Genomic DNA, 18,160 nt, shown 5'->3' with positions numbered 1-18,160 from the left:
TTGTTCTGTGAAAAAGCATAAGTGCTGTGGTGGCCGGTACTTTTGTATGGTCCTAGATAGGCTATATCTAGAACTAATCAATGTGACCAAATCTTTTGTTAACAGGCTAGATTTTACTGTTGTCTTTTTTGTTTTCTTGCTTCCATCTTTGGTTCATGACACAGTGAGGAGCTTGTCTTCAGAAATTACCTTTTGTATGTAAAAGCTTAATTTTTTTGCAATGGTTTTTCCAAATGTGGAAGCTCAGCCAGAGTAAAATTGTCTCCTCTGTCACAGCCACTGGTTAAATTGACCTGTTTCCAGTTAAGGGACAAGATAATATGTCATATCTACTTAAGAGGATTTAAACATCAGTCATTCACTTGGGTTAGCTACTGCATATAAAAAATAGGTGTTGGAAACATAGCACTAGAAAAGAAATCTGTTGTTTTCATGAGTAAATATAGGATTTGTTATGTGGCAGTCATCTTATATAATGTCTGGCAACGCCATTGCATTTGGCTGGCTGACATTATAGTTTAATTGGGTCTTAAATTCTCAGATCTCTTGAAGAAAATCTGAGGATTTGGTTAGCTCTTTAGAGTGCTGCTTGTGATTAAGATTGTGATTAAGGGGCAGCTGTTACCAGAAACTGCTTGTTCAGTGCAGCGTCAGGAAATTTTTTATTAATTAAAGATTTCCGTTCGTACAGTGACAAAGTAAAGGTATTCTGATAAGTGGCAAGCCTTAATTTTAGTTAATGCACACTTGTGTGGCTTCCCCAATTTTTTTGTCCTTTATAGCAAAAGAAAAGGGCAAGAATCTTGTAGAGGTAAGGAAGAACTGATTTTCTTGGAAAACTGCTCACTTTCCATTCACTGAAGCCAGACTGAAAGAATTTTAAGACCTCTGGGCTTGAGTGCAGTTCCCTGTGCACAACTTTACTTGCTGTCATGTAAGACTTCTCATGCTTATGGAGAGCCGCAGGCTTGCTCTGGGGTAACTGCAGCGGTGAGTGAGGTGTACATATATGTATACATAAAAAAATAAAAGGAGATAGCACTTTCCTTGCTGTACTGTACAGGGATGTGCTGCAGCAAGATAAAGGGTTAAACTTGCCTTCCTGCAAATGCTTTGCGCCAGCCCCTCTTTATCATTTATGGACACCTCCATCTTTTCAGAAACAAGTGGATGGAGTAGTGGTGCCACTTCAGCTGTAGCTGAATCTCTTCTGTACAAATCCTGCTGCTTCCATAGCGGTTGTGGGGTTGCTGACAAATGAGAAAAATAATGAAACAGAGTTTTTCTGCTAGGAGAGTGAAGTAAATGTGGTGAGTGAGGCTCAAGGCAACTGACCTGTAAGCAGCCCTTAATACTTGTACATAAGGGCAACCACTGGCCTCCTCTGGCCATGACAGACAGGCAGTTGTGATTTCAAAACATCTTAAATCTGTGTGAGGGTCAGCCTCATCCACATTTTTTGGGACTCTTCTCCAACAGAATTATCTAGCACAGGCTATCCAGTTCTGCACCAGTGGAAAGGAGCTTAGAGTTCACAGACATAAAACAGTTGATAGAAAGAACACTGGTATTTCAAGGCTAAACACAAGATAGGAACTCTGAATGTCACAGATTCATTTTGTATGTTAAATTTTAGAGGAAAGGTAGGTTTTTGCATCTCTCATTAACTGCTTTTTAAAAGGTTCTGGATGTAAGAGATGTGTAAAAGAGGCATTATGCCTCTCAGGGGGTTGCTATTATTTAACACTTTTCAGCTTTTTAGCTGCTTCTAAGATTGCAGAGCTTCTCAGTCCCTAATAGCTTGATAATTTTTTTCCATAAATAGAAACAAATGGTCCATGCTAACATATAAACAGACCTTTATTGTAGCCTCTTTAATTATAGGAAATACCAGTGTGAAAGATTCTTTCCTTTAGCATAATGGGACAGAAAAAAACAGACAAAATGTTACAGGGTAAATAACTAGGGTTTAATGTGGTAAAACTACATTATTTTCAACCATCATAATAACAGATTTTAAAATTATGAAATTTTTCCAGGAATTGAATTATTTAGTTAAGATGCAGACATCATTGTGCCTTTTTTTGGCATTTACTTTTTTTTTTTCCCAAAAGCTCTTATTTGGAAAGGTTCTCCATGGGTATGCATATCTAATAACTTTCTTCTTAGTAATAAGGTGGTATTCATAACTACTGAAAGGTATAAGAAATATCTAAATACTTGTGGCTCCTTGTGATGGTATTTAGAGCCAAGAATGCTGTCATTGTAGTCATTTTAATCCTGGTAGGGTGATGCTTTAGTCAGGGTTAGTCTGTAACATGTGAAGAATTTAGGAAAGCAGTGGCCATCCTTTTTTTTTTTTTTTTTTTTTTTTTTGTAAATGAATTTTGTGTTTCTAACAAGAGGCAGCTTCTACTGTTATATGAAGTTTTGGAACAATAACTGTGGCATTTGCTGAAATGTCACTTCAGACTTTGTCTCATAAAGACACTGCACTAAGAAATTGTTCTCCTGTTTCAGTTATATTAGTAGGGGTTTAGTTATCATCTGCTAAAACTTTACATGTTTAGGAGACTCACCACAGCATTAAGTATATTGTAGATGGGTATTTCCTGGTCTGTGACTTTTTCTTTTTTTGTTAGTTTTTTTTTATTTTTTTAATAAAGCTTATTTCAATAGAAACTGATCCCAGTTAACTCACAACCAGTCCCCATGTGAGCTACAAAACTGAATCTAGGCAAGCTAAGGCATGATGGAAAGCGATGCTACACATCCTGCCTTGAAACCATGTGTGCAGGGTTGTGGCCAGCACCTGCTTCTGGAGCTTGTTCACCTCTGAGCAGGTCAGAGGTGAACCTGCCCTGTGACTCCCCTGTTATGTGCCTGGTGGGCATGATGTGCTGCCATGGGGAATTGCTGCTTCATCTGAGTCCACAGCCAAGGGAGGCATTGCTGTGCTAGGGCAAGTTCAAGTTCTGCCTGTTGTTCTCTCTGTTTGCCTGCTCCAGGTGTTGAAAAGGAGCTGCACAGACAGCAGTACTATCTACAATTGCCAGCAGTGGAGCAGCACTAAATCAAGCTAATGTGTCAGGCCTGATTACAAGATTCTCTAGAAACAAAATTTAAACAGCTTGCTGCTTTTATTAAGTTGTAGTCCACTAATATATGGCCAGCTGATGAAAATGAGCTGGTTGAATACTTGTATAAGATCCTACAGCAAGACAATACCATCGACTAAACCTTCCACTCAGAATTGAGTGCTGCTGGTTTATGCAAAATGAAGTCAATGTTAATTTTATTCTGGAATAAACAGCCAAGCCAAGCCTTAAAGGAAATACATATGGTTAACTTCAACCTCCTAACCATTCCACTACATCTGTCATATTACCCAGATGTGTAAGTCCAGGACTATTTTTTGATGCGTGTAAAGATGTGTGGTTTTTAATTGGTTTACCTGATTTAGAGGACCTGTAAAAGCAGGCGTTAATGTATTTAAAACAGGCTATCTGATTTGTGTTCAAGGTTGACTGTACAGCCTTAATGCAGTAGTTTTATCCAGGGTTACAGACAACCTCACACTGTCAGCTGAGATACTAATATTTTCATAAACATGATTTTTGTGATCCAGAATCACCTGTCATAACAGAGATGTCTTTTTTCTAATGACCAAGAGTAAAATGAATGGCAATAAAGTTTCTTTAGTTACCATAAATCAAATTATAAGAAGAGGACTCCCAAACTGGATAGGTAGAATTTTATAATAAAATAAAATTATCTTGTTCTATACCAATGCCTGTCAATAGATTCAGAACCCCTGCACCAGTCAATAATTAAAAAGTTATTTCAATTGCAGGGACTAGATATGAAGGTGGCAGATATTTTCTCCTACTCTCTCCCAGTGTAGTGGTTTATACTGAGCATTGTAAAATATAAATGGAAGGATTATTTTTTATAGAAACAATGACTTTTCATAATATATTGCCCCCACCTTTGGTGCTTCAAGGATCATCGAAATCAAGAGCAATTTTTAATAACTGAGGATGTGATTCATGTGTGCTTGCTGACATAAGGAAGCAGTTGATTGTTTTCAGAACTGATAGTACAAAGGAAGTATAAGCATCCTAGGTTTTATCTAGTTTATGCTCTTTAGTAGTATTTCTACAAAATTCATCTCTAGTATATAGAAAAAGTAGCACAACTCTAATGAATAGAAGGCACAGTAGAGCTTAGAGTAAGAAAAAAAGAAATATCAGGATAGTGCTCTTTCACTAACAGTGTAGAAAACAGTCTATGGAACAGAAACAAATAAAAAGCAGACTGCTGGATGGACACTGTGGACCTGTGCATCTTCAAGGATGTTTTAATGAAAAATTGCCAAGGCAATAGAAAACAAACTTTTTTTACACATGTAATAATGTTTTGAGTAGTTGTGTTTGCCAAACTTTATTGGCACCGTGATAAGTAATAACGAATACAAGGAACATTTGAATTTGTATTTTTCATGGCTAGATAACTTTAAAAAATAAATAAATAAATTTACTCTTTGCTGCTGCGAATGGTTACGCAGGTGTACTACTGCTGGCTTTACATGTGGTTGATGTTGTTGAGTATGTCAGCAGTAGTGTGATTCTTAGCTACTGTTCGTAAACTTTGTGGCCACAATAGTGGCATTGGTGAATTTGTAACCACGTGTACAATGGGGACACCCTGATACATTAAAAATGATGCATGGGTAGTATGAGAGTCTCCAACGCTTTGGTTTTGGCTGTGCTTTCCCCACGCACAAAGGGACTTCCTCTAGAAGTACACATGAATCAGTGTTTTCAGTTTGGCTGCTGGAATGAATGAATAAAATAATTATATTCGAAGGTTAATTATGAGCATATTTGTAAGGATGTTTCTTTACTGAGGTCTTGGTATTTGAATTAAACTGCTCGCTTCTTTGAGGTTCAATAGCAGCATCTCAGGACCAGGTGGACTGACAGATACTTGAAACCTTGCAAAATGCAGTGCTTATTTGGCTTTCTAAACCTGTACTTACCTGCATTCTTGCCTCTTAGCCTTAGCCCCTGTTCTACTTCTACTGCCACAGGGAACTGGAGCTTAAAAGTAGTTCTTCAGCCTAATCCAGAAGCATTTTTTGCATGAGATGTAACGTGTGTTGAAGCAGACCTTGTATTTAGTGTTGCAGGGAGAGTGCTTCGATTCCTCTGCATTTCTGCCCTCTGCTGCTTGCTGATCTTCTCGGCAGAGGTGCCGGCTCCTGCTACTGCTGCTGCTGTGAATGTTCGCCTTGCTGATCCAGGCATCATGATGGGATGCGTCTGGGCCTGTCCTAAACAAAACGGTCCAGGGGAAAAAGTGCAAGCCTGACCTATGCCGTGGCTAAAACAACAAGCAGAGATGAGGGTGCCATTTTGTAGTAAGTGTAGGCTGTAGTGTCTCAGCAAGAAGCCAGAAAGTATCCTTGATGCTTTTACAAAACTATTCTACATGTACCTGTCAGAGTCTTTCTGTTATGCACTCCTTTCAGGAAAACAGCTTTTAAAAACAAAACAAAACAAAACAAGACAAAACAAAACAAAACAAAACAAAAAAAAAATTAAATCTGTAAGAATGCCTTTAAATTAATTATTTTTGCTTGCAATGGAAGTTTCAAGTGAAAAACTTACAAGCATGTTTAGTCCTAGAGGTGTTAATGTGATTAATTTTTTGACAAATCACTGAATACCTGTTTGGCTACATAAACTTTAAAGCCCAACATCTAGATTTCTCAGTAAAATGACTGACATTTTTCCTGTACTCTGAAGCATGGCCAAAGTTTTGCCTGCCTGAATATTGGACCCAGGTAAGATTACAATTTGAAATTTGGTAATTTTTCACCCCCCCACCCCTTTCTTATCATCAGTAAAAACTGATGTGCATTTTCTAGCCGGGATGGATTTTCTACAGCTCATTTTGGTTGTTGCTGAAAAGGTTTCAGGATGAAGAAGTTTTTGATATGTAGTCAGAGCTTGGCATTTCTAGCACAGCTTTCTGTACATACATCTATTTTTAAAATGCAGCAGCTAAATTTTAAATATAAGATGATAAAGTGCTCTAAAAATTTGTGCAAAAACAAATCTTGGTATTTGGAAGCTAAACCAATTTTTTTTGTGGTCAGGAATACACATCTGAAATTTGATATTTTTTTCCCAGGTCTGTGAAAGATAGATAGGTTATAGAAATAATAATACAAAATAAAATGTGCAGTTGGGATAAAATAAATCTGCAGGAAGAAAAATAGTTTGATAACTATGTTGTGGTGTTTTGTCTTTTCAGCTAGATAATACTCCTGTGCTCATGTGTCTTTTAGATTGTATAGATCTAAAAGATGAGGTGTAAATAAAAGCATGCTGATATACGTAGGCCATTTTGGTTTGTTCTTGAAATTGTTATCAGAGCTTGAAAAATGTCCCAGTTGTAGAAAACTAAAGCTGCCTTACTGATCAGAGGCAGAATGAGAGGACAGATGTTGAGTTTTAAATCTTAGTACAACCTGTCATTTCAATCATGTGGATAAGTAGGAAACTGTGCCTTAATTACTCTTGAGGGAAGAGATATAAGGGTGTTTTTTTTGTTTGTTTTGTTTTGCTTTCTTTCTTTGTTTCATTCTGCAGTGTCTTGGCTATTGTGAAATAGCATGCTGTATACAAATCTTTGTGTTCTCCAGCATCTCTTTTCACCGCCACATCCTGCGTCTCACCTTTGGGTGTTGCACATAATTTTATTGAATGGTGAGAGTACACTGTACACAGTACACTGACATGTACTGTGTCTGCTGATTGTTGCTGATGGACTCATAGGTAGCAGCACTGGAAGGGATAAGATCCTTTTTGACTTGTACTTCTTGACTACCACGGTCTTTGAGAAGTCTGTTTCCAGACTTGGACAAATCACTCTGCTTTGCCTCATAGTCCTTTTTCTCTCAGAAAATTTTCTAATCAAGACCTGTGACTTTAACTGGTATTAGGAACTTATACTAGTATTTTAATACGAGGTGACTAATATAGAGATGCACTAGAAAATAGACAAGGCAAATCCTCATTTTAGTCATGAAAAGTATGTGTTGTGCTTACACTGGATGGGGTAATATTGCGAATTCTGACCACCTAATGCACAGAGGAAACAGTCTAAAAATGAGAAAAGTTTTGTTTCATCATTATGTTTTTGTTAAGCTAGGATTATGATTTTTACATGTGTAGCAGTAAAATAAGCAGTAATTAAAAATATAGGTATATCAATCTTATGAAGTGAGCATGAAAATTAACTTAAATATTCACTGAAGTTATCAAATATTGCATATAATTTTGAATGGATTTTGCCTTAGATGAGGCATAAACTCCTGGCTAACTTTACAGTCCTGCACAGATGAACTGCATTTATTACATGGTTTCAGGTTTTTTTCTCTGGTTTGGAGATTGGACAAAAGATGGCATTGGACAGGGGTGAGAAGGACTGATGTACCAGGGCATCCCTCCTGTTGCCTGGGACATTAGAACACTTTGTGTGACTTCAACTAGCTGGAGCTAGTGAGAGTCTTTACATTTATTTCATCAGGCTGGGATGGAGCCCAAAGTTTGTTTTATTTGTCATTGTTGTCACTTTGATAAAGAGCTGATAGAATCAGCTGTTACACAGGAGCTTCTTTGGAAGGCTGGAGAAAGCTTATTTAGACACAGACTATGAGCATTTTTAACGTTTCTGTCCTTGTCAGGGCAAAAGTGGGCTTCTGCATGTGTGCCCGTGTAATTGGATAGGCTGATGTCTTTCTGTGTCTGCCAAGATCATTCCAGTGTTTCATGTGCTGCTCAGAGCTTTTTGAGCTGCTCCAAATATTGTGTGTAAATGGACAAAAAAGCAGACAAAGTTTCCCAGGTTGTTTTTTTTTTAACTAATTAAAACATGAGCCAAAGATGATGATGCCATACCTATTTAGCCCTTATTGGTTTTGTGTGATTTTAAGATGTTTTTCAAATTAGGGATGATTTTTAGAGACATAAGAGTACCTATCTAAGAGGAGTGAAATATGAAAAATACATTGTTTCCTGTTAAAATGCCTAATAATAATGAAAGACTAATAGACAGTCTTTTACTTTAATAATGTCTGTGCATTTTGTATCCATATTTCAAGTCCATCAGAGAATACAGCTCAATCTAATGTTGTATTTCAGTTACTGGAGCCTAATCAGCTTTCAGTATGCAACATTACTTTCATGTTTTTTAATCTACTTTTCACTTCAAATTTTGTATGAATGACAAGATTCATCAGTTTAGTGTTCAGAAAAGAAGAAAACATTTATGGGTTATCACTGATTAAACAGAGGTTTTTAATTTTAAATGATGTTTTCTTTAAACCTTTTCTGTGCTATTTAAGTTCATAAGTGAACTAAATTATCAAAGCTAAAGTATATTAATTTGTTACTAATGTACTTTTAATGATTGTTAAGTACAAAATATTACCTGATTATAAACCATGCATAAAAGCAGTGTTTGTACTGTATGGTATTACAGTACACAGTGGAAACTGCTGAATACAAGCCACATTGGAGTATTTTAAAAGAAAATATTGATTTAACTATCAAACTGTTTACTTGGAAATATGGATTTATTGTCAAACTGAGGTTTCTCAGAAGCAACACTAATTTTTATAGAAAAATAAGCAAAAAAGCATTTTCTACATTTGAACAGTCAGTTGTGAATAATATAAAAATATTGAAAAATGACCCCTGGAGGATGACTAAAATCCACCTAAAATCCATTTCTACAATGTTAATAAGAAATGTGTATGTTTATACTCAAATGTAGTTTGTACTCAATGACTTGAGATACTCATGGTGCTTGCTTTGGTGTTAGATTAGTTTCACAAAAAGAAAAGAAATTCATGCAGGTGAGAGGACCCCTGCAAAATTTCTACTCTTGTGATAACTGTGTTGGAGACTAATAGATACAGCAGCTGTGTGAGTTGTAGCTCTGTTAGCTAAAACCTGGCGCAAAAATGGCTGTATTTGGAAGGGCTTCTGGCTGTAGCCCATGGACTGTGAGCTGGTGAGGTTTGAGCCTTGTTGGTGAGGTTTGAGCCTTGTAGCACAAGAATGGTTCTGGGTTAATACATCTGTCTCACAAAAACCTACACTGTGGAGTAGGAAGGAGCAAAATGCTCTTGGGATGGAGTGATGCAGGTCTGCATTCGTGGAAGAACCTCAAAAGGGGACATGGTGACTTGGGACAGCGAGGAGTGTTCACTGTCAGGCATGGGTGCATCGCTTGCTCAGTCCTTGACCAGCGTCTCCTAGCATGGCCTGGTCTGAACCTGCTAAGCCCTGGCTCTTTGTGAACTCATTCATGGCTGATGAACTGAGCACCAGGCAATGGAGCAGAGCCAGTCCACGTGATTGGAATGCAGCAGCACCCAGTGTGCACTGTCACCACCGCGCGAGAAGCAGAGACCCTAAAGGCACTCGTTTTCTGTGTGTAGCATGAGAGGCAAATCACTGGTATCTATAGGCAAGGAGTAAGGAAGCATACCACAACCTGTGTCATTCAAATATTGAGACTTCTTGTAAGAGGGATTTAAATCACAGTGGTAATAAGTATGCTATTCAGGAAACTACAAAGCTGCCTTTAGCCTGGTTATGTTATCATGTCTCCATCTCCCATAAACCCATATACCCATATGTGGAGCCATAAACCCAACTTCACAGCACGCCTGAATGTGGGACTGGAAACCACTTGGGTTTTGTGATTGCTTGCTTAATTTGACCTAGAGGCATTCAGGTGAAATGCTCACTTCCACAGAAAAACAAGCATGATATTTTGTTTTGTTTCCCTATATGTGTGAGACAAGGGTGTTATGAATGAGACTAGTTGTTTCTCTTGTTCCAAATGAATAGTTGTTCATTACTTTGCAAATCTCTATAGGTGCGGAGCATATTTCTAGTGTCTAAATAAATAATCAAATGAAAGGTATGAAGGACACGTTGAAATGAGTATTATCATTTCTTCCTTGAAAGAACAATGATGCTATCACATGCACTTTAATAAGAAATACAACACCCATGGTTTAATAAGAACTGGAGTGTGAACCAACAAAATTGCATGAAACAACTTGCAGTTTGCTTTCAAAATGTTGGTATCTACAGCGTGTGATTTGTGGGCATTTGCTAAGGCATGTTTATCAGAGCTGTATTGAGCTTGTTGTAGTTTTAGTAATCACTTCATATTCCACAAATCTCTGGTTTTGAATGTGGAAATTTTTTTTTTCCCCACAGCTGTACAGAGAGGGATGAAAAACTCATTTCTTTTAGTGTGAAATTACAGGCATTCAGCAGTATTTCTGATGAACTGTTAAAGCTTGACTTTGGCGAGGTCTCCTGCAGGAACACATCATTAAAAAAAGAATGTCATGTTACAGGAAAAGTAAGATTAATCCAGCAATACCTGTAAAAAACTGAGGTTTGTTCTTACATAGCAAACAAGCTTTCTGTATGAGCTAGGAATCCCTGTAAAGCTTAGTTTGTACTGGTATGGCTGTATCAGTCTTAGGATAAGCGTGCCATTGCGGCTCTCTGAATTAAGTATTAACACCTCTTTCCACTTTTCCTGGATATAGCTGTCTGCAAATATGTGTAATGTGAGTATAAACTTCTTACATGGCTATGCTATGGTTAATACAGGGTGCTTATTTACTTGCAGGGAGCATCTACATAAAAAAATAGAAATAAGGTTTTCATACAATTCTGCATTTTTAGAATCATTAATGTGTCAGTTGCCAATATTCTGTCAGAGCAATAACCACCTGAACTATTTGTTACTGCTTTCTGTCTCCTCAAATCTGCTGTCATAACTACAGCTTGTCACACCCTGGCCGACCTTTCTCTGATCTAAATTAGCTTTTAACAGTAGCTTCTTTGTAATTTACATAGTTTTGATAGGATCATATTCAGCGGGAAATAAATACATAGTAGAATATTGTTAAAAGATTAATATTTGTTGAAATTAAACTCCATGTAGTGTAGCGTGTTTTTTAGAGACTATTACATACATGTGTACTCTGTCATTATGTGGAAAATTTTCAAGAGAATGATTAGTATATATTGTGTCTTAAAGGACTGACAATGATCCCCAAAATAAGAGTTGAAATAGGTGTTGTTTCTGTTGCCTGTGCAATTGCTTACAAGTGTCTATTGAAAATGCTGCAGCTGTAGAGAATACCTGTAAAGACCCTACTCTGGTATGGTTGAAAATTAATGAACCATGTTATAACATTTATGATCTGAAAAAAGCTTCATGTTCCTACATATTCATAGCTAATGCTTTTATTATCACTAGAGGGCAGTAAATACAAACGCTGAATTACGTATCTTATCAGAATGTACTAATTTTTTTCTTTTTTTCTCTTTGTTAAATTTAAAATAATAAGAGAACCTTACTCTTTATTAAACACCTTAGTTCCTGGGTTTTACTATATATTTCCCCTATAATAGTTCAGAAGAACATCGTCATCTCAGATTGTTTAGCAACATAAAATTCTCATATTTTATGCATAAGAATTACATATTCCAAATAAAAAATATCTGAAATACTGCATAGGCTATTCCGTAATTTTTAACAAATGTAATTCTGACAGGCAGAAGGCTTCCAAGAAAACCTTTTTAAAGCAGTATAAACATGCTACAGTTAGCACACTTAAAACTTCAAAAGAGCTGGAGTTGTGTTCCACTTACTGTCATCAGTTTTCAGCCACCAGTGAAATTCATCTCTTTTTGATATCAGCATAAGACCCATGCTTTATCTCTGTCCCCCCACCTCACTTAGTGTTTGGCAGCTGGTTGCTGCAGTTGAAACAGCTTCTCATATTTGTAAAATTACTAATTGTTTGTTTGGGACGTTTTAGTTAAATCCTACAGATTCTGTCATTGCCTGGATTCTTACGTGGAACCCAGAGGATTTTGGTGAGGCTGGTTGGTTCAGCATAGTTTTATTTTCTCTGGCTGTCCTGCTGCTTCCTCTGTTCCAGCTCTGGGTTTTGGCTGAGTCCATCCACGTCCTCTTGCTTGCTGGATGAAATGACCATTCATTTCTGCTGTGGTCTTCCAGCACTGAGTAGACATCTTCATTTTGTAGGGGAGCTTCCTGGTGGTATACATACCAGCACAACTCACAGATGGAGCTGGCTAATGCTGTGAAAACAGTTCTGTGTTTGTGATGAGTAGGAGCTGGATTTGACATGGGTGATTATTGCTGTTCTCTGATGTGTGAAGATCAGTCTAAAAATCATAGAATCATAGAAACGTTCGGGTTGGAAGAGACCTTAAAGATTATCTAGTTCTAACCACCTGACACAGGCCTTGTTTTTTCATGTTTTCAAAGGCTCTTCATTTGGCATATAGGATTTGTTCCGGCTGTCTGTTGTTTGTAATGCATACAACCTTGAAAACTAAAACTGGTGATTATGCTTAGATGTCTACTTCTTTGCTTTACTTTTTGCTGTTTACTAGGCAATGTGCATTACGTCCAGCATACTTGTATTCAGAATTGATGCTTATACATCTCTCAAAATGTTCTTAGTGCAATTTCATAGTCAATCCAAGGCGTTGCATTTGAGAGCACTGTTCTTCCCTCAAAGCTAAGTACATTTTTGTATTACCCATCACTTACCTGTAGTAGGAAAGACCAAGGTGGTAAGTCTCCCATGTGACAGTTCATAAAAGTACTGCAGCTGAATCACAGAATCAGGGAATAAGGTTGAAAGTGACCCCAGTGGGTCATCTGATCCCACCTTCTTGCAGAACTATCCTGAAGCACATTGCATGGGATTGAGTCCAGATGGTGCTTGAATATGTCCAGTGAGGGAGACTACACAGCCTCTCTGGCAGTCTCTTCCAGTGCAGTCACCCACATAGTAAGGTACTTCCTCATGGTCAGGGGGAACTTTCTGTGCATCTGTTTCTGCCCATTGTCTCGTGTCCTATTGCTTGGCACCACGGAGAAGAGTCTGGTCCATCCTTTTAACATCCTCCCTTTAGATATTGTATACATTGGTGAGGTTCCGTCTCAATCTTTTCTTCCTGAAGCTGAACATGTCCAGCTCCCTCAGCCTTTAATTGTGAAAGAGATGCTCCAGCTCCCAAATCATCTTTGCTTCCCTCTTCCGGACTTGTTCCAGGACTCTTATGTCTCTCTTGTCCTGAGGAGCCCAGAACTGGACACAGCACTCCAGGTGAGGGGCTGAGTAGCGGGGCAGGATCACCCTCTGTGACATGCTGGCAAATGTTCTTCCTACTACACCCAGGGTACCACTGACCATCCCTATGTCCTCTTGTATTGTGTGTTGGTTTCAACCCAGTTGGTTTGAAGCAGTTTCAGCTGCCTTCCATTTCTTCTTGTTGCTTCCTTGCTTCTAGAGAATTAGGTCTGGTGTGCTGTGTTTTCTTATTTTCATGATACTTCACAGTAGCTGTGGGCTTATAAGTTAAATAGACTGAGGCTTTTATTTTATTACAGAAGGTTTTCTCTGTCACATTAATAATATTTGCAAGTATTTTTTCCCACACAATGCACATAACAGAAATTAGGAGAAGATGCCCTAAAGCTCTGTGCACTGTTCCATTATGTGTGTTGCCAGAATAAGAATCTTAGAGCTTCTTTTTATTTAGGGACACAGAAGACACAGATTTTAGGGGGTGACAGTATCACCATGAAATGCCCTGTTGTGACTTTACATATTCTGCAGGGTTCCTGCTTTCTTCAGTGTAGTTTACCTAGTTGTGAGCCATGTTCCTTATTGAAGTTGGTTGTCCTTGCAGACATTAAATTCCCTGAACTGTATTTAGTTTTCCCCTAAATTACCTGAACTATAGTTTACATGAATGATGTCAACATTCTAAACAAGCGAGGCTGCTGGTGGTGACTCTCATATCCTCACAATTTATCCCATGAACCACTCCTCCTCCCAATTGTTTCTGTTCTCAAGAAATTTTTACACTGGAAATCTTCATGGTAGTGATGTAATTGCAGATCACCAACAAAGAAATTTAGTACCATAAAACAGTTTCAAATCATACAAAACCTTACTTAAAACAGTCCTAAAACCTTACTTAAAACAGTCCCATTAGATGAAAACAGCCTGTTTATGACCATTAGGAATGAGTCTATAATCAGATTCTTAGCCCACTCAGTGTGCCTTCTCTCAACATTGGGAGTGGTGCAGAATATTTTACCGTTATAAATCAAATGCTCTATGACTGTACAAGAATATTACATGTTCAAACACATAAATGATACTGACTGGCATTAATTACACTTTTATGTCTCACTTTTATTTTGAGCAACAACATAGAATATGTGTATATCAGCTCTTCTGTCATTATACCCAGGACTGGGATTTCATGAAGTGGTTTGAACATGCTCATCCATTCTGCTTGTGAATTTTAATTAGCACAAATCAACATTTTTCAAGTCTTTAATGTTAAAACTGAACATTGCAGCTCCTGGGATCTCTGCCACCTCTTTTCATGAATTCTCTGGAGAAGGCTGTCCAGAATCATTGATTAAATAACAGCGAACATTTGCTAAGGTTGTTAACGGACTTCATAATCTTTGAGTTTTTCGAGGTCATTGTCTTGATGCTTTCAAAACACATAACAGTACTCATTAAAAACTTCCTTTTTTTTTCCCTGAATTATTTTATTACTCACTTACTATAATTTCAAATTACACCTTTCCCATTTCAATATACTTTGATTGATTTGAACCATTGTAGAAAATGTCATTATGTCCTTCCTTCCCCCATGTTTAATCTTCATGGATGTATATTTGTATAAAAAACAAGAATCTCTACATTTTTTTCCTTATTTTGAATTCCACTAGGTATTTAGTTAATGGCAGCTATTTGCCATGCACTCATCTATCCACCATCTAACCTCCTCTAAAGCTAGTTATACAATGATTGTAACCTGGGAATTCAGGTGGAAAATCAACCAAAACCATTCTTGTAAATCAGAGCTGGTTTGAATTTCCTCACTCTCCTTATCTAAGATCATGTTGCCAAAGTCAGGGGCATGCTTTCTTACTCAGTGAAGTCATACAATTCAATTCTATTACAGCAATCACTAATTTTATGAGGTTGAGACTATGAGTCTTGAAAAAATAATACAAGTCAGTATTAAGCAGTCTGTACCAGGTGTAATTGCCTATCAGTATAGTTAATACAGAGCTATAGTGAATTGATGTATTGTATACTTACATTGGAGGGAAATGTTTTTTCCTATTTTTATATCAAAATGACCTAGCTAATAACTTGATAAACACCATTCTTCAATAAATTCTACCAACTGTAACCCGGTAATTCTTATAGATGTATCTTTGTCTCATACATTAGTGGGGAAGAAAAAATTTGATGATTTTTTACTACTTGCTTAACAGCTGGTGTAGTTTACATACCAGCCATTTAAAATATTTTTATCTGAATCAAGTTCTTTTGGGAACAGTTCTTTGGGAAGAGTCGTTAATATTTCATAAGGAAGTAGCCTTTAGCAGCAAAGTAAGAAAAAAAATATTTAAAACTTGACTTTCTCATGTCTTTTCATACAACCTGTTGCATACAAAATTTCATACCCACATGCTTAATTCCCAAAGTAGCCAAAAGTTATTTTACCATTTTCTAAGTCATGCTTGAAATTGCCTCCTGAAGAAAGGCATAATTTTTCCAGCTCTGTGTTGATGCTGGGTAGGTGGCAGCAGTGCTCTCTTGTGGCTGATAGGAAGACAATGAAACACAGATGTAGAGATGATTTATATTCAGCATTATGAAATTGAGCTGGAAGAATCAGGAGAAGTATTTTCTTCAAGTACCTTTTGACTTCTTTAATGCCTTGCTGAGTGTCTAGTAACCCCAAGTCTGTTTTCAAAACTTAATTGTTTTATATACATTTAGCTTCATAGATTCAGACCAAGTAAAACTGTGTATATTAAAATGTGTCAGAAATGTTTTATATTATCTATTCTAAGGCAAACAGTATGCCTTCCACATGAAAATACTTTTAATACTGATGATCTGTTGATTGTATCCAGTTTTCATACTGCTCTAGATTTCTCTCCTGTAAGGGAGAGATTTATTGATAACATATTTTGCCCTATTGATCTTTACAGGTTAAATTCTTTTTGAAGCACTTAGTGTTGCTGACTACTTCAGCCAAAACCTCTCTTATGACCATTCTCAGTCAGCGTCTTCCAGTGAATCAGCAATGTGGGATTAGGCTGAATGCTGCACCCCATTCAGCTTGTCCTTAGGCATTTGCCCATTGTCACTCTCGCTTTCTTTTGAGACAACAAAGACTCAGAAATTTGCTGCAGTAATGCATGTGCCTTGCATGGAGTGGAGCAAGATAATCAGAGAACCATAGAATGGCTTGGGTTGGAAGGGACTTTAAAGATCATCTAGTTCCAACCCCCCTGCCGTGGGCATAATGTATTCCTCCTTTCAAGTTTTGATCTCTGAGTGGCAGATGGTGGGATCTTTTATTTAATGCTTGAGTCAGCTCACTGACACACTCCACTTTCAATTAATCCCTTCTTTTTTTCAATTATGTATAGCAGTAATTGATTATAATAATCTGCTGAGGCAGAAAGAGCAAAAGTTGAATAAATACAGTGAGAATTGGAGGAGTCTTATTATCTCACTTCTTACATCTCCATAGAATTAACATTTACTGGGAATTTTAAGACATGTGACTTGCTTTAGTTTAATAGTAACTGCGTTTATCTCTTTAAATAAGAAAGCATTAGCAGCCTGGCCCAATAGTCTGAAGTAGATCTGTTTTTATTGTACATGGCATAAAAGCCAAAAATTTTCATTGTTAAGGTACATCATAAACTACTCAAGAAACAAGATAGATCTATTTATGCTGGGTTTCTTCCCCATAAAAAACACCTCAAAATATATTTTTCTTCCATATGAAAAAATAAACCCACTAAGCAATCCAGACAGATGTATGCACAATACTAATTTTGACTGCTTGGATGGTGTGTCCATTGAAAACTGGTAAATGCTGCTGAAGTGACGAGACTTTAGCCCAATTATTTTTGAATGGCATGTGAATGCTGCAGGCAGGGATGCCATTAGGAAAGGGCATTTGCTGTCAGGGAAAAAAAAAAAGAAAAAAAGAAATATCCCATGCCCAGGAGAGTCCCCAGAATCAGCCAACGGGAAATTACCATGCATCATGACACCAGCCCTGCGGATTTATATCTTTTAGGGTGACACACTATTGGCTGCTAGTATGGCTCTATGGGAGGGATCGCTGCCACTGTCTGTGGCTTCCTCTTCAGGTCCTTATTTGGTAGCTGTTGATAGAGCAAGTCTTTGAGCAGCTGAGCATCTTGACATACATTATTCATTAAATCCTGGTGTTTAGGAAATATGCATATCCCTAGCTCTTCAGAAATTTCTTCAGCTCGTACAATATGTGTCTTCAACGTTGCCTCTGAATGCTTGGAGTTTCACAAATGGCATTTATACAATCGGACGACCACACGGTTGGATTTCATTTCAATATGCCTCCTGAGCACACAGTTGCTGAGAACCTGAAGACCAGCAAAAAGAATTAGGAGAGGAAAGACGAAATCTTTATTCTTGGAAGTCTTTTGCAGTGTCAGATAGCGAAGAACTGATAGCTTAGATTGGTAGTATAGAAAAAATCAAAAATGCCTGAGGCAAACTATTTACTCTCAGTTTCTTGGGGCTACATAAAGGTAGGATTTTGTTTTACCTTTTAAGAACTTTGATTTATGGTGCATGATTGCATGATCACTGGATCGCATGAGGATTTGTGGGTGATATGATTAATTTGAAGTGAAAAATCAGACAACAAGCCTTTGTTCAGCAAGAAGAATGAACTGCACAGTATAGTCTTTCTTAGAAACTGTGCTGGGACTTTTAAAATAATATTACTTCAGTGAATGATTAGACCAAGTCTAAAGCCAAAGAAATTCAGAACAGTTTTGTGTTCTGTCAGAAAAAGGTTGCCAGAAAACTGTATTTCTAGCCATTAATTTTTTTTTTAAACTCCAAATACCTCAAAACAGAGATACTATACAATAGAAGAGAGCATGAGTAAAG

At 37.4% G+C, this 18,160-nt stretch overlaps 1 protein-coding gene across 7 annotated transcripts in view; it reads left to right on the top strand.

Annotated features, from left to right (window-relative positions):
- Positions 1-18,160, top strand: part of PDE4D (phosphodiesterase 4D) — a 508,545-nt gene that overhangs the window by 470,458 nt on the left and 19,927 nt on the right. Inside the window, exon 1 of one of the 7 annotated variants that reach the window (XM_068176183.1) lies at positions 16,920-17,793. The exons of the other annotated variants lie outside the window; for them this stretch is intronic. Within the exon in view, the coding sequence (XP_068032284.1) occupies positions 17,746-17,793 (48 nt within the window). The 5' untranslated portion in view covers positions 16,920-17,745. Of the gene's footprint in view, positions 1-16,919; positions 17,794-18,160 lie in introns of those variants that run through there. 7 annotated transcript variants of the gene reach the window in all.

This window comes from Anomalospiza imberbis, chromosome Z (genome assembly GCF_031753505.1).
Source record: "Anomalospiza imberbis isolate Cuckoo-Finch-1a 21T00152 chromosome Z, ASM3175350v1, whole genome shotgun sequence".
NCBI classification, from domain to species: Eukaryota; Metazoa; Chordata; class Aves; order Passeriformes; family Viduidae; genus Anomalospiza; species Anomalospiza imberbis.
This window is presented reverse-complemented; position numbering and strand designations above follow the sequence as displayed.